We start from the raw sequence: 22,461 nt of genomic DNA, 5'->3' as shown, positions 1-22,461 counted from the left end.
AAGATGAGGTTAATTTCGTTTGCTAAATTCGTTTGAGAAAACGAAGTTAGCGACAGTAAGGGTGTCGGGAGGTTGATTTTCAGAGAAAAGAATCAAACAAAACGATCTCGAACCTTCGATAAGAAATCGATTGGCTCTGATACCACTTATAAGTCCCTCGATAGCTATAGATCGCTCTCGAGATCGTCTATGATTATGTCGTGAGTGCGGAATCCTCACGAGATAACTAGTTTGATTAGTAAACTGGTATATCGCTAATTATCAAGTAAATAATCAGCCGTATTGTGCTATCTTCGTTTCTATAAGCTATAGAACGAACTTAGGTGTCTGGAGTACTTGTATGTCGAACATCTATAATCTTAGGGTATTCGTTCGTATATATATGTTTCAGGTCGAACTGGGCTTGCTGGGCTTTGTTCTTACGAACTTAGCTGCCAGCCCATCTAACGAAGTTAATCTTCGTTTGTACCAAACGAAGTTTATCTTCGTTTGCCTTTAACGAAGATATACTTTATCTTCGTTAGATGTAATACTTGGTTATATTCCTAAGTGTTTCATCTTAAGGAATCCTAACACATATTATGTTTGTACTTGTATATCACACAACAAACATCATACATAACACATATATATATATACAACTCCAAAACATGTAATCGATCATTACCAAAACATAAAGTCCATAATCTATCAATTACATATATAGATACGACATAAATTAACATAATGTCTCAATCTAAACAACATATTAAATCTAAGTTGCTGTTGTCACATCAACGTGCATCAACAGTTTGTTATATAATGTGAGTTTATTGGACCTTTACATTCGTTTGTTATCTCATATGGCCCCATATTGGGCCATGTGTGTTCTTCATTTGTTTAAATGAGCTTGTCGGTTCATTAAACCTGTTTGTTATATGATGTGAGCTTATTGGGCCTTTACACTCGTTTGTTATCTCATATTGGCCCATGTGTGTTCGTAATTCGTTTGAATGGGCTTATCTGTTCTTTAAACCTGTTTGTTATATGATGTGATCTTATTGGGCATTTACACTCGTTTGTTATGTCATATGGGCCCATATTGCTTGAATGAGCTTACCGGGTCTTTAAACTTGTTTCTTATATAATGAATTGATAATATATGACAAATGAACGTATGAATGTATATGTGAATGTCTATTTTTAACTCGTATTGTGTTTGTTTGTTTTGTTTCGCCTATCCACGTGTGCCTAAATTTAATTTCACAATTAATATTTCTTTTATATTTAAATAACACTATTTTTTGGAAGTTTTTAATTAGGAGGGAAAAAGGAAAAATTAAAATGCTCAAAAATAAGTTTTTTTTTGAAAAAATATTTTTAGGGACGACAAAGTCGTCACAAAACTCGTCCCTAGAACAATAGCGGGAACTTTTCATTTAGGTGGGAAACGAAAAAGTTAAAATGAAAAACAAAAACATTTTTTGTTGGAGGAAAAAGATTTGGGGACGACAAAGTCGTCACAAAACTCGTCCCTAGAACAATGGCGGGAACTTTTCATTTAGGTGGGAAACGAAAAAATTAAAATGAAAAATAAAAAAAAAAATTTTCAGAGGAAAAGGATTTGGGAACGACAAAGTCGTCACAAATGTCGTCCCCAAAACTATGGCGGGAATTTATTTTTCTGGAGGGAAAAAAATAAAAATAAAAATGGAAAATAAATATATTTCGCGACGACATAAAGCTTCACAAATATTTTTCATTTTTTGTCGTTAAAAAAAATCAAAAAGAAAAAGCAAAATTATTTTGTGACGATGGTGTCGTCCCCAAAACCTTTGTTTGACCTTTTTAGTCAAATCGTTGAATTTTTTGTCGTTTAGTGAGCTTTTGGGGACGACTTTTGCGTCGTCCCTAAAGCCATCGTCCCTAAAAGCCAACTTTCTTGTAGGGGTATAAGTTATTTAGAAAAGTAACCAAAGCTTGTAGCTTATGCATATATATATCCTATATCTTGATAATGCTTAAAGGACAACCCAAAAGAGCCTTCTATCATTCCTTCCACGTAAAGTATTAGAATTACATGCACTCCATAGTTTTATTTCTAATGAAAACTCAAATGATCACATACTTTACTAAGTAAATCATTTCAGCAATAAATCTGACGAAGACCAAAGAGACAAATATGTGCCAGATGTTAATATAAGAGACAAGGACATCTAATAAACGAACTTAAGTGTGATATTACGAATTTGGAGCTATTAAACCAAATATCACAATCAATACTAGAAGGTTGGTGAATAGCATATACACAAAACAAAGACAACTCAAAGCATCATAGGCAATATGCTAAGTTTTATTTGTTTTTATACCTATATATATTTATTTCTTTAATTTGGTTTCACTTGTGCCTTTTGATTATCTACATTTTGGCTCTCTACACCAAATTTAACTTTTAGGTAAGTCAGACATACAAACTGGCCGGTAAAATTTATTGTTGTATTTTTCGATTTTGCTGGTTACACGTACTATGTTGCAGGTAGACGATTCAGTGGATCGAATCATGTTGAACATGAACTAGCTAGCCCTTGGTTTTTAAGTTAGCATGAGTTAGAAAAAATGAAGCATGTTTGTTATATATATTGAAGTGTTAATAAGGTCACTCGTAGTAAGGCATGGACAAGCTCGTCCATGCCCCTTCCAAGATTGTCCAAAATCGACGTTAATGCCATGAACCCGTTCATGCTCGTCGAAAATGTCATCATTCGGAATTAAGAACAAGCAGGACGAGAAAACATGGGGCCAGGGCGCTTGTGTTTTGTTTATATATAAAAAATAAAACCGTAGTAAGAAAATAGTTTTTTTTTCGGAAGAGGTGAGGAGGAAGTGAGCTGAGTAAGAGGTCTTAATGCTAGGGGTAGTTCTTAAATTGGAATAAGCTGACATGACATTTACGAAAAGGTGAGGAAGAGATTTAAAAAGAGCCTTAAGAGAGGCCTAATGACTTGTATCATTAATTTACATTTACTTTGTATATTTACAGGCAATAGTGCATCGAGGATATTTGGCTTAAATTTTTAAGATCGGACCACGCACCTCTAGGACTTAGCCAGACATAAAACTATGTGTTAGTTGTCATTCTGTATATGCCTAATCTGTTCCATATAGGCGTTCATATTTTGCATGTGACGCTTAAAGCAGGTCGACTTAGCTAGAACGCCTAAAGCGATTTTTTTTTTTGTATCCTCCTGAAAGGTCCTTCTAGTCAGGGGCGGTACAAAGGGGGGCAAGGGGTCCAATGTACCTTCAAAATTTAAATTTTGTCATGTATTTTTAAAATTTTTCATAAATTTTTAAAAAATTTCTATAGGTTTTTAACATTTTGTCCTCTTTTAGATTTATTTTTCATAAGTTTTCTAAGTTTGCCCCCTTTGGAATTTTTTTCTGGTACCACCTCTGCTTCTAGTCTAATTATACGACATCTGTTACGTATATATATACTCTTTTTTTTTTGGTTCCTGCCACCTTGAAAGGCCCAAAATTAGTGTCGCCTAAAAGTCACCAAAAAGGTTGAGTTGACCTTGATAATTATATCTTACAATTTTGAGTAAGCATACAACTATCAATAGCATAGACTCTTTGTGTTATGAATAACGAAGTTTTATAATTGTGTCATAGATACATTGTAGAGTCTTACATATATACTAATGTCAACCGATGAGCTCAAGATCATCCGAGAACTGGAAAAAGACGTCGAGAGAGATTTGGAAGAGGAAATAAAAGATGGCATATATCGTCTTGCTTTTAAGCTGCATCGACTATATCAACACCAAATCGAAAGGTATGAAAATGAATCACCTTACAAAAAAGAACAACATACAAAGACGAACAAAATACTTTCAGAGCTTAACATTAATATACGGATGAAAAGTGGCACCACTATAGAAATCAAAGAGACAAAAAATGGAACCCCACAGATTAGTCCAAAACTTTCTATGAGTTCGGCATCAGTGTATACCAAAAGAATTCCTCCTCCCCGGAAACAGAAGTTTAATTGGGAAAACACACTTCGATCATCTGATCAACCACTTTGTACGAAGAATGAAAATATAACGACGCCGAAATCAGATAAAAAATGTCCTGAAAGAGCTACGCGAAGTACGAAGGTCATGGCACACAGAAATGAACAACATATCAACCAAAAAATCCTAACAAAACGTGGTACCAGAGATTAAACTACGTCGGCTACTGTTATATTTATAGGTTTGATACCTAAATCATGGATAGAAGTATCGTGAAATATTTATTATTGTACGTATTTTAATTTGTGTGCATGTTCCATAAAATGTAATGATATTGGTTTTATTTATTTATATTTACATCTCTTATTTTCTTCCTAATCGAAATCTGTGTTTTATGTATTGATGACTTATATATTGATCAAATGAGAGTTGTTGCAAGTCTGTGTGGTGTAGTAGTCTTAATTGTATTCATTGGATTACGTACTATATATGTCTAGATATATATATGCGACCACGCTAATGGGCACACAACACGGTTTTTGACTTCTAACCGTCGTTGATCTTGGTGGTCCATGCGTCTGTCATATTTTTCAATGATAAATATGCTTAAAAATAAAGAGCATGAGTTATAAATAATAGGAGAATCTGATATTGTTTGAAAATGTGATGATATTATTGAGACTTTCAATCGGTACATATACACATGAGCAGGAGATAAATTAGGAGAAATACAAGATATACAACAAACTCTAATTGACTCAGTGTGCTAGTTTGAATTACTAATTTGAATTTAAATATACAACACAATAATAGGCGGTATATTAATTACTTAACATTCCCCCGCAAGATGGACGAGCGGGAAGCAAGACCAATCTTGGATATGAGCAGCTGATCGAAAGCGCGGTTTGAGTAATGGTTTTGTAAGTACATCCGCTAATTGATCGTCCCCTGAAATGTGTGAAACCCGTAAAGAACCAAGTTGCACTTTTTCTCGTACAAAATAAAAATCTAGAGCTAGATGTTTCATTCGAGAGTGGAATACCGGGTTGGCAGAATATGTCGTGGCACTCAAATTATCACAATAAATGGTGGGAGCCATGGACAGATTGTAACCAAGTTCTTGTAGAAGATTTGCAAGCCATTGTACCTCTGTTGTAGCGGAGGCAATTGCACGGAATTCAGCTTCAGTTGTACTTCGTGCTAAAGTACTCTGTTTTTTGGAGCTCCAAGCAATAGGATTAGAACCAAGAAAGACGATATAGCCGGTGGTGCTTCGATAGGTGTGTTTGTCACCCGCCCAATCGGCATCTGTAAAGGCATGTAAATTGAGAGCCGATCCTTTTCGTATCAGAAGTCCCTTAGTAAGTGTGCCTTGCAGATAACGAAGTAGTCGTTTGAGAGCAGACCAGTGCTGAAAGGTGGGAGCATGCATGAATTGAGATAGCTTGTTCACTGTGAAAGCGGCATCTGGTCTAGTAAGAGACAAGTACTGTAGAGCACCATCAATGGCTCGATAGGTCGAGGGTGAAGGATAAGCCGGAGCATCAGTAATTGTAAGAGTATCAGAGCAGATAATAGGGGTGGAGATAGGACGACAATCACTCATTTGAGCCTTTTTGAGAATGTCAGTGATATATTTTTGTTGGGATAAAAGTAAACCATGAGAGTGTGGAATACATTCTACACCCAGGAAGTATGAAAGGGGACCTAGATCCTTCAGAGAAAACTTAGAAGATGAATCGAGGCCTCGAGGGTCCTGTGATGATGATATCCTTCAGAGAAAGTTTAGAAGATCCTTCAGAGAAAATTTTGAAAGCTGATGAATCGAGTAACTAAGGGGGTAGAGGGTCCTGTGATGATGATATCATCTACATAGACTAAAATGTAAATAGGAGAAGAGACTTTAAGAGTAAAAAAAGAGGAGTCTGAAACAGTGGGTTTGAAGCCATGAGTTAAGAGAAAAGATTTAAGCTCATCGTACCAAGCCCGAGAGGCTTGTTTCAAGCCATATATCGCTTTATTTAATTTACAGACATGAGAAGGAAAAACGGGATCAACGAAGCCAGGAGGTTGAGCCATGAAAACGTCTTCGTTAAGTGTGCCTTGTAAGAAAGCATTATTGATGTCGAGTTGATGGAGAATCCAATTTTGAGAAATGGCAAGAGTAAGAATAAAATGATAAATGCATTAAGCATGTATATATTCATTAAAGCCGTGTAAATAAATGCATAAGAAAATTAAATTAATTATAATTTTTTTATTTAATGAATAATGTTTTTGTGACGAAACATGTGGACATGTATATTTCAAAAAAATTTGTCTTTTCCTTTCCCGCCATCTTTATATTCCCATTTTCTTTTATTTTCTCTAAGAAGGTGGGCTCCGCAAGCAATTCATTGCAAAGTTTGTCGTGTGATTTTATTTTATGATCATTATTTAAGTGTACGTGGTGACTCGCAATGAAAGACAAATATATCGCGTTGAAATTTTGAGCCGCAAAAAAGCTTTTTTGTAGTGTTTATTACTTTTAAATTAAATTATTCATATCGTGTTGATTGTGAAGGTTGGGCATGGTAATTAAACTATAACTTTTTAATTAAAAAATAATTAATCTTCCTAAAAATTCTAACCATTAAAATATGACATTTGGGTTGCACAATTTTTTATGCTAATTAATCTCATCTTTGAATTTTTCCAAGTGTTATAATTTCATAATTAATTAATATGATTTTTATAAAATGGGTTAGGGGATACATCATTACCCTTTAAAACATAAAACAAAAATATAGCTTGAAAAAGTCTAATTATTATTATTGTTAGATGCATGTTTTGAATGATTTTTTGTTGTTTTGCGTTTGAAAAGTGCAATTATGTAAAAATGAGACTTTCAAACCAATTAATATAAGAAAATTAGGAACTCAAATATCTCAAAAATTTGAAGAAACTTTTAAGAAATTTTCTGAATAAAATTATTAGTTATATGATTCTTATATACAGGGGCGGAGCCAAGATTTTTGGTTGACGGGGGCTACGATAAAAATTTTTGTCTTAACAATATTAACATGTAAATTTTGTTCATACTAGTATAATTGTAATTACACATTAAAACATATATTCAAAAATATAAAGAATTTGCAAAAGGAAGGGCTTATGCTAAAGTTTTGAAAAGTAGAAAGTTGTAAGCAAAAAAATCATAACAAAATCTGTGCACCATAAATTGGACCCACATGTATTTACATGTCAATGAGTCATCGTCTTCATCACTTCATCTTCCGATTACTGTTTCAATTTCCATCATTTTCTCTTTTAAAGCTCTATTTTTAACATTTTTTGATTTGTCGGAGGGGGTTAAATTAGAGAACTTCCATCATATTTGCGCCTATTAGGGGAGGCTTGGCACCCCCAGCCCCCCTTGTCTCCGCTCCTGCTTATATATGCTCATATGAATATATAATTGCTAGCAAATGTTCTTATGACTATTTATGTACATTTAATTATGACACATCTCATGAAAACATTTATTTACAAAATACTTGTATACATGTAATCGACTTGAATAGATATGTTCATTACACCATTATAATGTGATTGACTTGCCTAGTGTCTTAGACAATGTTTTAAATACCGGCAAGTACCGACCGGTATTAACGGAGGATACTCTGGTATTTTAAGCGCTGTATTTTTCCGGTATTTTTATTATTCAATACTTGCTGGTAGTTCCGGTATTCTCTGGTACTACCGTTCCATTATTTTCCGGCATTTTCATTTATTTTTTTTGAATTTTTTTAAAACTATTTTTATGGTACTTTAATGTTATTTTTTATTTGTTATCTGTGAACTTTAAAACTTATATTTTGTTATGAAATACTTATTTGGTATTATTCTTGAGTAGATTATAATTGTAATTTGACTATTTACACTAAATTGTAACAAGTTTTGTACGATTTTTATTTAAAAAAATAAAATAAATTAAAATAGTCTTAACGATCGGTCTTTTTTATTATTTACTACTATTCATCATGCAATGTATGATCATCTTATTCTTAGACTTATTTTAATATTAAACACACCAATTAAGTTTATTAATCATCTACCCAAATTTATAGCCAAGTCTCAAAACATATATATTAATTTCACTTTATTTTATTTTATTTTTGAAAAGAAACATACTAATTTCATCATAATCCTGAAAACTTGTAGTCCCAAAGATACTAAAGATAACAAACTTTTAAAAGAACTTCTTAAAGTCACTTAATGCATTGGATTTTTTGATGATAGCAACCATTGTTTAAACTCTTCAAGGGTGTTCTCATCAGCCCTGTGGTACTTTTGAGTGAATTGTCGAAGCTCTTCCCATTTAAAATCTGGATACACTTGCCTCCCATCTCTTTCTATTAATTTTTGATGAGGTTTCAGCAGTTTATCTCCTTTTGGGCACAAGAAGAATGCCACTGATAGCCTTGGTTTCTCAGTGTTTACCATCACTCTATGCAGGCAGCTCTTGTATTTCCCATTTGATAGTGCCTGCATTTGTTTACGATCATTAACCGGTGTAAGGTTTATCAATAATATATGTTTTGGTAAAGTTAATGAAGGTCTAATTAAACACTACCATGTTAACATGAAAGAAAATTAAACACAAGTGTATAAATAAGAATGTACTTGGAATGTGTCGCCGATGTTGATCACCAAGGCGTCTTTATGTGGTTTAACAGCTTTCCATTTGTTGTCGACCAACACTTCTAGTCCTCCGATTTGATCTTGATAGAGTATGGTTAATGTTATCGGATCACAATGTGGCCCGACGCCATAAGTTAACTCAGGCTTGCTACACTTGGGGTAGTGGTTGCATCTCACTAGTGAAACACTATCTTCATATAGCTGTTTATAGTAGTTATGGCTATCAACACCCAAGCTAATCTCTAGTAACTCCAAAAGATTAAGAGCTAAATTCTTCATTGACTGACAAAACTTTTGGTAGACCAAACTGCATATATATTAGTTACCCGTTAATTAGAACATATAGGATTATCCTACAATGTACATATAGTAAAAGTACGTCTTACATTAGAAAAGAAAGAGAGCATATATATATTGAAGAGAATTCTTTATTTTGAAAGGCTTTTTTTTTTTGAAAGGCAAATTGAAGTGAATTCTATCTTCAAATTTTCACAATACTTGTATAAAAAGAAAATTTGATTAAAAAAAAAAAGAGGTTCTTAATTACAATGGCGACTTTAATGTGTGAATATATTGTATGTAAAAGTGAAACCCCAATTACTTTTGTCACTTTGTCTTGATGAAACGTTTTTTTGCAAATTAAGTTTCCTTGCTTTAATGACATTTTTGTAAAAATCAAATTCTTTTGTTGCACATCTACTGTACTCCGTATTAAATACACAAGGGTGTACAGTACATAAATCACTGAATTTTGTGATTTCATATGTTTTCGACCATAAGACTTTACAACACTAGTTCTGTTAAGCATAGATCCACGCAAGAAAAATGTTAAATTAGTAGAAAAATACATTTGGTCATTAATATTGTTATGACCAATTTTTTGTCTCAAATAAACTAAAGTTTCTCACTGGTGTTGTTAGAGTTCAAATTTTGAATGACCAGATAGGCCAGTTTTTGTCACTATAAATCCGTCACATATTTTCTTCTATACCATTAAAAGGTTGAATGTGGCGTGGTCCGACGTTTATAATAACTAGATTAATACCCGGTCGGTGACTGGGTTACTCGAAAACAACCTATTTGACCCGTCAAACCCACTTGAGTACTTGACCTAAAACAAACTCGATATAGATCGACCCGATTGACAGTCATAACAATTTGGGTTGTCAATAACCGAGTTAGGGTTGTGAAATCTCGAACCGTCAACCCACTAACCTTATTTTTCAGGTTAGGTTGCGGTTGACCTATTGGGTTAACAGGTCGACCCTCCAACGTGAAAATATTTTTAAGTTTATATAATATTTTTTAACAGGTCAATCCATCAACCCATTTGACCTGAAATCAACCCACCAGCCTATTTGACCTGACAACCCAAAACTCGACCTACCAATCCGCCAAACCAATTTTTTTTCAAGTTGATGGGTTGGTTTGGGTTGACATGTTGTAGGTAAGAGTTGAAATTTCAGACCTGAAATTTTTAATGGGTTGGGTCAGGGTCACAGGTTTTTTACCCGTCAACTGCCAACCCGAACTCATTGACAACCTTACTAACAATAGCGGTTATTTACATATCTAAATAGCTTTTATAAACCACAAAAAGTTGATTTGATATTTTTATTTGAAAATTAAAATAAATTGTTGATTAACCTGTGAACTCGCTAACCCATATATTAGTCTGGTCGACTCGGGTCGACCGAAGTCGGGTCCAGGTTGAAGTGTCTGATCATAAATTTCAACCCGCCCTAGTTTAATACCCGGTCAATAAAAGTTACATAATAAGATGTACGTATAACAAACATTGCAAAATATATACGTCTTATCATATACCAAAAATGATGTTTAGTATCAAATGGAACATACATTTAAGATAATTTTTAAACACTTGTACAATTTCAACTATAGTATATATAGAATGGGTTTAATATATATATATATAGGATTTTATGACCTTTTATAATTTAAAAATATTATTATTAAAAAAAATTATAATTATAATTTGAAAAACATTTATCATAAATAGTTTTAATAAATATTAGCTATTGTGTATGCATAGGGAATACATAAATTACTCCATTAAAATGTTGTAAATGTATGATTAAGTTGTTTATAGACAATAGCCAGATTATCAATAATTGACTCAATTAAAAGCCGACTTGAAACTATCATAGATTTTCAACCTGTTAACCTACCAACATGATTTCTCGGATCCGTCCAGGTTAAGTTTTCAACTTGTTAAATCGACCCGCCAATCAAAATTTTAAGTTTGTTAATGATATTATTGATAGTTTTTTTTAAGTTCAGTGAGTTGTTTAAGAGCAACGTATTTTTTTGGTAATGAACATCTAGTTATATAATATTTGAAAGTAGTCAAAATATTATATCACTTGGGTTATTCTATTCAATCCTTTTTACAGAAACAACTTATAAAAGTTTTAAAAACACACAAACTATTATATTAAACCCATTTCACTAAAGTGTAAAATGTCACTATGATAGAGTTTAAACAAAAACAACTTTATAAATATTTTAGAAACACACATACCGTATTATATTAAAGGTTTTTTAATTAATTTTATAATCTTAAAACGGAAAAAAATATATCTAATATTAGTGCATTTAATATTTATTTTACTGGAGAAAAATAAATAATCATTATTGATAAATAAACAGTATATATAAATTGATAAATTTCTTAGCTACAAACAAAATATCATTTCTTTTTTGATTTTTTTTAATGTACAGATGTATTACAGAGGTATGAGTTTATGAATGTTAAGTTATATTAAAAAATTTCCAACTTATTTAAAATTTGAATCTATTTTCTATAGTTTCTCTTTAAATTCAGTTGTTACCAAATATAAAAATGACATTTAATAGTTTCTATATATAATCCAACCTAGGGATGAGCAAAAAAACCGTTGACCCACGTCCGACTCGGAACCGACCCGCCCGACGCCTTAACGGGCTAGGTCACGGGTCACGCTTTTGTTGCATTCGCGGGTCACGGGTTTCGCGGGTCGGGCCGGGTCGGGTGAAGGCAAAAACAGAAAAAAAGTGAAGGAAACCCGTGACCCGCCCGTGATCCGACATGACCCATACCTTCACGGTCAGGGTGACGGTTCCGATTTTCCTGCATTCGCGGGTCATGGGTCAGGCCGGGTTTCACGGGTCGGGCCATTTGCACATCCCTAATCTAACCAATCAGAATACAAGAAAATAAAACTTTCAGCCAATCAGAAGCGAGAGAATTTACTCTTTTTTTTTCCCCTTTGCTCTACCGGCAATATATATATAATATATATATATATATATAGGTTTTATATGTAACATAGAAACTTATAGGGTGTTACTTTTAAATTTGTATTTATTTTAAATATTCATTTATCGTTATGTTGGTCATGTAAATAAAATTTAATGACATCTCTTAAATGTTTCATAACGTAGAATAGATAGTAATATATACATACCCAGTTTCTTTGTATTCACTTCCTAATGTTGAATTGAAATATTCTGCCACGACTTCGTTATCATCATTCTCATGATACTCGAAAGATAACAACTCCTTCCATGGCAATTTTTCAGAAAATCGACCCGAATGTGCACTGACAAAACCAACCATACTTCCATCTTTTTTCTTGCACTTCAACTTTTCAGCTATTGGAAGCTTAAAAAAAGCACGACCATGCTCGTCAGCTAACACTAGTAGCGCAGGATCGACGCCATGGTTCACGACTTGAAAGAATCCATGCTTCACGGATGATTCCTTAATAAGGTTGGCTGCATGTAATGTGGCCTCCTTATCATGCTCCATGAAGCCTTTTAGGTCAATTACACATTCATTTAGCACTTCAGTAGCATTCTCAGAAGAAGGATCTTTTGGCCAAATGAATTGCGTTGGAAATTTATCATGTGTTTCTTGAACAAAGATTTGAGATGAATCAATAATTTTGACTTCATGGCTATCATAGTTTTCTTGCTCCATATATTGAGACACAATTGAGAAGAGTTGGTATCTAATACGAGTATTTATAGTAGAGATAACAAATTCTTGCATTAATTGCTATAATTAAGGTTTTGGTCAAAGATATAGATTACTCTCTTGTCGTATTTAATTGGTTAGATTAAATGTTCGAAAAAAAAATTGGTTAGATTAAAAATTTGACTCTACTCGAACAAAAGGTATTTCTTTTCTCTGGCCATAAATTTATGGCTGAGATTTTTTTTATTTACCATAAAATTTAATGAATGGATTTTGATATGAAAAAGAAAAAAAAAACTTTTAGATAACACAACACATTTTTCTTAATGGTTTCCTATACCACTTTTATTAAACAAATTAAAAAAATTAAAGTTTACATACACGGTCAGTTAAATACATGGTCGGTTCTGAGGATTTAAATGCTCATTGTGAGACGTTCGAAAATATGCCGTTGGTACAAAGCTTTTATATAACACAACACATTATTGATTATTCCTGACTGTTTGAAACCTAGTTAATTAAGTTGGATGGTTTATCCCTATACCAATTTTATTAAACAAAAATTAGTTTACAATTCAAGGAAACAAATTTTAAATTGAAATTACGAGATACAACTTTGAGATATAGGTAATCCTGATATGAGAGTTTGGCTTGGGTATACTCAGGTTCAAGTATGAGAGGGCAGAGTTTACCCCTATTAATCGTCATGCCTTTGGGCAGATTAGTAAGTGGTTTTTTCCCATTGGGTATTTGAAATACATTTCTACTTCGAGAGAGCTCTCTAGCGCGGACCCGGTTAAGACAACATATGCTAGACCTCTCGCTGTCGAATCGCGATACGAAGTTTCAATCGAAATTCAGCTATAAAAAAAAGGATTCAAATAATCCAGGACTTATGAAAAACTCAAAACTCGTGAAAATAACGAATTAAAGATGCATTATATAAAATTAATTAAAGGTAATACGATAAATCTAGTAACAAACATATCATTTAAAAAACACCAATGAAGGACAGCCCAACTCATACTCACTTCCGGTTTTATTTAAGGTTTTGAGTTTGATACTTAGAGATGACAAACCTTGGCCTTTTTCCCTTTAAATAATTATAACGGCTCATGATTAACATCGCGTTGTCTAGGGTATGTGAAAGGCTTCACCATTTTACGGTGAGGTTTCTCCGATAATGTATAACGACTGAATGTTCGAAAAAGAAAATCATTTAAAAAAAACTATTATCCAGTGATTTTAAACCGGTCGGACCGACATTTTTAAGAATTCCGGTCTAATAGTTCCCGGTTCGAATCCTGCAAATGAACCGCTCGGTCGAACTGGAACTGGACCGGTGATTGGACCGCTTTGAACCGGGTCAACACATGTCAAAATTTTTTTTTTTTTTTAATTTTCTTCTAATTTCTTGGAAATACGTGTAATACATATATATATAACTCAATGTTTTGTAAACGTTACAAAGTTAAGTTCTTATTTCCCACAAATTAATATGTTTATACATATTAAATTGGTTGTACTGTGGCATCAGGTTATTTTGCTTAATAGCCATTAACTGGCCCAATTTTTTTTTTTTTATTGTTATTAAGTGTTGAATGTATTAAATGACTTAATGTATAAATAATGTCTGTACGTAATAATAAGTAAAAGATAGGTAATTTACGGTTATTTTTGTTTATTAAGTAAAAAAAAAGCATGAAATTTGACTGAATGCATTAGGTTCTTAATTATTAAGTTTATTAAAAAAAAAAAAACATGGGATTAACTTTATTAACTTATATTGTGTTTAAATCAATAATTTTATGGTATTATTACGAAAAATTTATATTTTATCAAAACACGGTTCTATTGCGGTTTACCCGGTCCGACTGGTAATTTTATGATGCTGATTCAGTGTCCAGTACGGTTTTCAAAACATTGCTATTAAGTAAGACTATTTTTTCATTTGAGTGTTACTTTTATCCCGTAGTTAACTTGTTCTTTGTGTCATGCAAAATTACTTAAAGGTAATACAGTATGAAAAAACCTATTAGTTACTTCAAATGTCTCAAAACTATTATCCATTAAATAAAAACACACCATTTAAGAGAAATGTATTTATAGCTTCGATTTTTGTAAAAGTCAAAGAATTTTAAACTTTGATAATTGAATGTTTTCATTTATTGTTGTTTGATAAAAAAGTTAGAAATTATATTTATAAAATCTCTCCTGTTTAAATTAATTGTCTAGCAAACAAAATACATCCTTCGAAAATGATATTATACTATTTAATAAAAACTGCCAATGAATTGGTGACCTATTGGTAAAGTCTTATTTAGACTTTAAGAAAATTCATCATGGTTTAAATTTGACTTCCTACATTTATACGAGTGGATCATTAGGGGGTTTTCAAAAGTCTTGAATTTCATTTCATGCATGCATGATTGACCTCAGCATATTACCCAATTGGATGTCACCGTGGTGTCTCCAATACTAACTACTAAATACTAATTTGTTGTTACAAAAAATAAAAAATAAACTACTTATTAAAATTATTAGGTCCAGATTTATTGGACTTGCTCTAGACGTGAAGACTAGAGTCCTCTAAAGATTTTTCCAGAAATTATGAAAAGACCAGTGAACCATTTACTTGTACATGAATCTGGATTTCACCAGATTCGTTCACTGGACTTCACTCCAGTCAAGATCATTCCACTGAATACATTCTCACTGAAGTCAAAGACTGAATTCTAAAGAATGAAGACTGACAAATGACGGGGCCCACTGACATTCTTACCAGATCTCCTGACTTAGTCCTTGTTAGTGTTCTAGACCTTACAAGTTTGAACACTTACTACGAGGAATTGACTTATTTGCCTTTGCACGCTTTTATCCGGAAATCCATTTGTCCTTTGTTAAAAGTTCTTACACGCGTGTAAAGGTGGTTGGTTAAAGTATTACAAGTCACATCAAATTGACTTTATTCATATACTTTAACGAATGCTTTTAAGGAATCAATATTATATTTCTTAAATACATGAAACCTTATTTGTACGGCAAAAAGAATTAAATACTAATTCTTTTTGCCTATAAATACTAAGTTATTTCCCTCGTCCAAATCACTTTTGCAATTTGGTGCATTTGCCTAAATACTCTCGATCTTAACAGTTATACCTCACAACTTTATGTATTTCGATCACGGAGTTTATTTAGCAAATATAGATCACTTGTAATTCATAGGTTGTTTAGATACTAACTTTTGTAATATCTAGGTTCTGCAACAACCTTGTATTTTATTTAATATCAATAAATAAAATACACTTGAAAATTACATTTGTGTTCCACCATTTACATACTTGTTTACTTTATTTATTGCTTAAGTCTTTATTGCTTTATTTTTATTCTTGCATTTATATTCAAAGCAATACTATTCCCTTTTAGTGCATACTTGACTTGTTATTCTACACTTGTGGGTTAAACCATCGAGTGAAGAACTTCACAAAAAAACTTCATATCCTTTTGTTGAAAGTTATAAAATTATATTTGGGAAATACTCATATTACCCATCTTACATCATGTACGTACTTCATATATCTTTTATCTCCTAAATTATCTAAACTCCCCCCCCCCCCCCTCCTCCCTACCTAATTACGTCAATTAACTACATATTTAGGCCCTGCCATCACCACTACCAATCACCGTTATTACCATATCGTTACCGCATTGCACACATATACCCTTTTATTATAAGCTAGTTGTTATAATATTAAGAGAAGGATTGGGAGAAGAGAGAAGATTAATCTTATTAATGAGGGAATATAATATGCCTTATATTTATAGGCAACTTATAGAACATTCTAAAGAATTACAAGGGCTATAATATGGAAGGTGAATATCCACCATAATATAAAATTATAATACTCCCCCTTGGATATTCACGCTTTATTATACGCAAATATGGTGTTTGTTGCCTCATTAAAAACCTTACCAAGAAAAACCCAGTGGAATAAAAACTCAGTGAAGGGAAAAAGAGTGCAGCGCGTATAATACTCCCCCTCATTTGAATATCCATCTTTGAAATATCGAATGTCAATCTTGTATATAAATGATTTGATAATCTACTCAAATTGCCCGATCAGGTTTGATGAAGATTGATTGTGTCTTCGTCTTGTTGATCATAGGTTGAGATTGAATCTATCATTGTCTGATCTTGGTATATACATCACATTATCTTCACACAATACCATTGAATATTATGTGCAAGTCTTGCGAACACATTTTTCTTGGAAGTCTTCATTATTAATCTTTGACCATGACCATCTTCATATTTTGATGATGAACTTGATAATGATTGCTTGATCTTCATAAAATCTTGTTGTATCATCACTTGTGAAAATTTAAATTATTCGTGACTGTGCTTCTAGCATCAACATATCCATCTTTGCAAGTGAACTCTTTTGATCAAATAATCTTATATCTCATGTATCGAAGTATATCTTCAGTTTCATCCAGCGATAGTTTGTTGATTTGAGCCATTTATTGTTAATACATTTATAGAATGATGTAATATCAGGAATATGCAGTACTAACATTAGTATGCAGTACTAACATTAGTACTGATAAAATACATCAACATCCTATTTGTAGTTCGAAAACCGGTAATATCTTAATGAATAAGCCTTGCCATTATTGAAGCTCCTTGACCTTTCGTCAATATATTTTCATAAATGGACAAAAGTCTCATTCAATTTACGCTCGATTTTTCGAGATAATACAACACTAAGTTGTACTATATCCAACTTTTCATGAGATTCATTTATATGAATTTGGAACATCCATTCGTAAATAAAATATATAAAATCTCCCCATTGGATGTCCAATTTGCAAAATTATGCATCGTTAAAACATAATGATGTCAATATGTAATTGATGATATTGCATGCGGGCAATTGTGTCATACACATATCTTGTTTTTTCATATAATGACATAATAATCTCAAAATCAATATCGTTCATAAGAACCATTCATTCATATGTTGATCATCAAAAATATGATTCATGCTCCAAGCATTTTATATCTATGTAAAACTTTAAGCCATTTTTGGGCTCTAATGATAGCAAGGAGATACAAATAACTATTTGTATATCATGGTATTCAAATCTACCAATAATATGATCAACCATGGGAGAAATATATCTAGGTCTTTGCGAAAATCTATTGGAACATCAATTGCACCATATACGTCAATATATCAATTTCTCATTTCGCTTTAGCACAAAGACCGATTTATATATGCTACACATTCTTATGTATAGACTTCATGTCCAAAAATTTCGTGCACGATAAGAGGCTTTAAATATTTGGTAGCATTATTCATCTTGATATTTTTAGCCAACGTATCTCAATTTCTTGCACCTCATAGCATATTTGCTCTTAAAATTTGCACGCATTGTATTTAGCGCCATATAATATACATAATTGTTGTCGACATCAATCTCAGCGGACTTAAAATTAATATGTCAAAAAGAACTTTTGTCTAGTAACATAGTCCATAAAATATAGTTAAAGAGACAACTAATTTGAATGTAACCATGCGAAAAAGGTTTATGTAATGTTTCTAAGAAATCAAATTATCGATCCCTTAAAAAAGTTTGTCTGGTGGAATATATTTTTAGGGTTTTTAGAGACTTATGAAAACATAAAAAAAATTTTCAAGCAATCTTTAAGAAAAAAAATGAATAATTCATAATTAACTTTGATAATAAATAGAAATCGATTAATTTTGTACTTCAAAAGATAGTTATCCAAATTAAACCACTTGTGGAACCAAAGATGATCTTAATCAAATTCAGTACCGTTAGTATACAATTCAGATAAATCATTCAAACATACGAATTGTACTTCAAATGATACTTTATCCAAATCGAACCATTTGTTGAGCTAAAGATGATCGTGATCAAGTTTAACTACTGTTAGCGGTCAATTCAGATAAATCATTCAAATATACATATGTATAACACAAATGATAGGATCATCAAATAATAGAATCATGAACAAAAACATATATTTTCTTTTTAGCAATAAGAGTCACCCAAATGCAACTACTTGTTGAGATTAACAAGGTCGTAATCAAGTTCAAGCACTATTAGTAGTGAATCCGGACCATCATAATTCAAAAGAAAAAAACTTGTTCATAACAAATATCAATCAATGTTACGTAGTATAAGATTATGAATGAAGCATTAAATAAAAACCAATACCTTTTCTTTGTGATAATAATAAGCTGAACCCAAGTTTACTGTCTTCTTTTTCTCCAATATACGTGACATCCGACAAGCATGATATCTCGACTTTTAAAAAAGTAGATTATATTAACTCTCTTCTCAATATTCAATTATCCATGAAGGTATTATAAGAATTGGGTTTTGAAAACCAACCGTAAAGAAAAATCGCATCATTAATATAAAACATTGACATTAGATGTTTGATAGATTATTTTGATTAGCCGTATATAAAACTAATATAAAATTAATATAGAGAAAGCCATGGAATTTGATAAACCATGTAAATTTTAAGTGAGGTTTTCAAAAAAAAAAAAAAATCGACGGCAAGAAAAAGATAAAAAATTATTTTAGGGTTTTGAGTCATTCGTGCTGATAATGTGTTATAATATTGAGAGAAGAATTGGGAGAAGAGAGAAGATTAATCTTATTAATGAGGGAATATAATATGTCTTATATTTATAGGCAACATATAGAACATTCTAGAGAATTACAAGGGCTATAATATGGAAGGTGAATATCCATCATAATATAAAATCATAATACTAGTGATACTTTTTCGTTCGAATGTTGCTTTGTCAATACCAATTAAATACTTTTTTTTAACTATGTGAAATTACTTAAAGGTGATAAATATAAGGGAAAAATCCACAAAAAGATAATCTTTTTACCTAAACTAGTCGTTGCAGTCAACCGTTAACACCGCAAATTGAAAACAACATAAATACAAATCTTTGTTGAAAAAAAATCACAAAAACAAATCAATATCAAAAACCAACAAATCCAAAATTAACAATAACAACAAAAATCTGATGAAAATCAAATCAATAATCAAAATCAATAATAGACAATAACATCTGAAAGGGATCAACAAATACAGACTAGATCCTATATATATATATATAGGGGATAGGAATATAAGGCTGTCGGGTATCTAAGCTTAGGTGTGAAACACTCATATATTATTTTTTTAATCCATAAAAATCATGGGGCCCATGCATTTATTCATTAAACAAGAAATAATAAAATAATAGTATGTGAGGGGTTCCACACTAAGCTTAGGTGCCGGACAGCCTTATATTCCCTTTTCCATATATATATATATATATATATATATATATTCAACACATATACCCATCAAAATCTTTTTTGCGACAGCAACTCCAGTGGTGGCTGAGTGGATAGAAGAAAAAAAACTAGCAGTTTTATAGGTAGTGGCCGAATCTGGATTTGGATTCGGTAGGGCTTTGGTCATCGCGACTACCTTGACTACCTTGATCACTGATGGTGCCATGGTCGTAGTGGGTTAATCTAATGTAGATGGTTGGTATTACCATTATAGCCACCAGGTGACTTTAGCTTCATGCCTTATCACCATCACGAATCTCCGGCCACCACCACTGTGTTATTGGATCGATTAACAACTTAAAACCCATTTGAGTTACCACCATCACTGGCCACGTTTTCTTCTTCCTTCCATCATCCAAATGGGTTTTGAGTTGTAATCTGAAACTGGTTTTGCGTTTTTCATCATATGGATCTATGTTTAGATATGGATGTTGATTTTGTTGATTTGTGTTTATTTTAAGAAAGAGAGATAACAATAATGTTGGTTTGTTTTATTTAGATTTGCAATTTGATTACAGTGAGCATAATAAAGATTAAATTTTTGAGAAATTAACTTTTTTATTTTTGCTATATGAATATGGATTTATTGAAAATGACGGGATGGTTGTTGATGATGACGAAGATATACATATATATGAGAGTCTGGAACATAAAGAAAGTTATTTACATTTTTGGTCCTTAAAAAATGGAATGATCATTATACCCTTGTGCAGGTCATGTGACCATATTTTTAACAGACGTTTGGTTCGTGGACCAAAAGTTTTGACGGGGTAAAGTGTTCGGGACAAAAACTGTAGTTTATTAAATTTAGGGACGAAAACTGCAAGTAGAAGTCCACTACAAGGACGATTTCTGTAATTAATTCTAAAAAACAAATATAATAACAATAGTATCTATCTATAATATAATTAAAAGAGGGGTTCAGGGTACATTTGGCATCCCTAATTCCCCTCATTTAGCCTAATCCTCCATCCTTATTAATACTCTAATTTTTTAATATTAATTCAAATTAATTTACACTTTTGAGTTTTCCATAACCAATTTACACTTTAATCCCAATCTAAAACAATTAATTTACACTTTTTTTTCCCCATCACCAATTTACACTTTAACCCAATTTAAAAATAATTAAATTACACTTTTTGATTTTCCATCACCAATTTACACTTTAACCCAATTTAAAAATAATTAATTATACTTTTTGGTTTTCCATCACCAATTTACACTTAAAAATAATTAATTTACACTTTTTGGTTTTCTATCACCAATTTACAATTTCACCTAATTTAAAAATAAATAATTTACACTTTTCGGTTTTATTGGTAATCTATAATATAAGTCACATATGACCAAAAAAAATAGCTACGATCAAATACAAAAGGGTTTTTCTTTTTATATACTTTGCACATAACTATCATTATTATTTTTTTTTAACATTGAATTCTTATGTTACTAGATTATTGTCCCGCGTAATACGCGAGAGAAATTATTTAACTAATGACATACTATCGTTTCATAATATCGTAAATTGACAAACACAGATAAAAGATAGTGAAAATGGATTAATGAGTATCATGATGCAAAAGATGTAAATTAGTATCTTGCTGAAATGAGTTATATTACAGAGAAATAAAGTTTCATTTAAGACTATTGTATTTACAATGAAAGTTAAGATAACATAATAAAATTTCATGATTTTATGTATCCCTAGTAAAACTTAAATTTATTGTATCAAGTGATAATTTGAAATTCAAGATAATTAAATTTCTTTAGCTGAATATAATTAAGAACTAAATATAGATTTGATTTCTTTTTAAATCGTGTAACTATAATAGTCATTTTTTATAATCTTTCATGTAGTTTAATGCTTATATAAATACACATGTAAAGAAAATTTAATTAAAAAATTCGTATATAAAATATCAAAGAATCATAGTAATATTTAACCACTACACTTACATCTAATATTCATTTGATTATCGCGAGCTTGTAAATACCATATTTGTTGAACTGATAAATACTATCTTTTTAAAAGGTACTAAACGTATATTAATTTTCTAATTATAATTATATATATATTTCTTTATCTTTATCTAATAATTCAATTTTTAATTTTCTTTCTTTAAATTTTAGCCTCAAAAAGTCTACTAATTATATTTATAGGTACTATTTTAAGAAATTTTAATAGTAATTTTATATAAATATATTGAATATTTAGATTATTTATTTTGAGTTATTTTTTTTTTATAATTTTTAAACTTTGAATGATACAAACAATTGTATTGTAATCTTTTTTTAAACCTATCACATAATTATCAAAGATTTCATTTTAAGTTAATAAACTATTATATACATAAACATCAAGAATTAAATCTTGAATTTTTTTAGACTAATATTTTAATATCCATG

The 22,461-nt window shown here is 31.4% G+C and overlaps 2 protein-coding genes across 2 annotated transcripts; one reads left to right on the top strand and one right to left on the bottom strand.

Moving 5' to 3' along the window:
- Nucleotides 1-2,731: 2,731 nt before the first annotated feature.
- Nucleotides 2,732-4,334, top strand: LOC122587848. The gene is made up of 2 exons (XM_043760013.1): nt 2,732-2,791; nt 3,666-4,334. Exons 1-2 carry the CDS (start codon nt 2,732-2,734, stop codon nt 4,209-4,211), a joined length of 606 nt encoding a protein of 201 aa, XP_043615948.1. The 3' UTR covers nt 4,212-4,334.
- Nucleotides 4,335-8,249: 3,915 nt separating this feature from the next.
- On the bottom strand, nt 8,250-12,660 carry LOC122587847 (gibberellin 20 oxidase 3-like). The gene is made up of 3 exons (XM_043760012.1): nt 12,146-12,660; nt 8,661-8,985; nt 8,250-8,522 (listed from the first exon to the last, which is right to left on the bottom strand). Exons 1-3 carry the CDS (start codon nt 12,658-12,660, stop codon nt 8,250-8,252), a joined length of 1,113 nt encoding a protein of 370 aa, XP_043615947.1.
- Between the last annotated feature and the right edge of the window lie 9,801 nt (nt 12,661-22,461).

The sequence above is a fragment of the Erigeron canadensis genome, chromosome 2 (genome assembly GCF_010389155.1).
Source record: "Erigeron canadensis isolate Cc75 chromosome 2, C_canadensis_v1, whole genome shotgun sequence".
Lineage (NCBI taxonomy): Eukaryota > Viridiplantae > Streptophyta > Magnoliopsida > Asterales > Asteraceae > Erigeron > Erigeron canadensis.
The sequence above is the reverse complement of the archived record's forward strand: the minus strand, read 5'-3'. Positions and strand labels throughout refer to the sequence as shown.

Excerpts from the sequence above, each read along its gene's own strand:
- LOC122587848 (XM_043760013.1), top strand. The coding sequence starts at position 2,732 with ATGTCATCATTCGGAATTAAGAACAAGCAGGACGAGAAAACATGGGGC. Across the intron at positions 2,792-3,665 it reads CATGGGGCCAGGGCGCTTGT|AGTCTTACATATATACTAAT; the intron begins GTTTTGTTTATA and ends GATACATTGTAG.
- LOC122587847 (XM_043760012.1), bottom strand. The coding sequence starts at position 12,660 with ATGGAGCAAGAAAACTATGATAGCCATGAAGTCAAAATTATTGATTCA. Across the intron at positions 8,986-12,145 it reads AGTGAATACAAAGAAACTGG|TTTGGTCTACCAAAAGTTTT; the intron begins GTATGTATATAT and ends ATATATATGCAG. Across the intron at positions 8,523-8,660 it reads ACATCGGCGACACATTCCAA|GCACTATCAAATGGGAAATA; the intron begins GTACATTCTTAT and ends AAACAAATGCAG.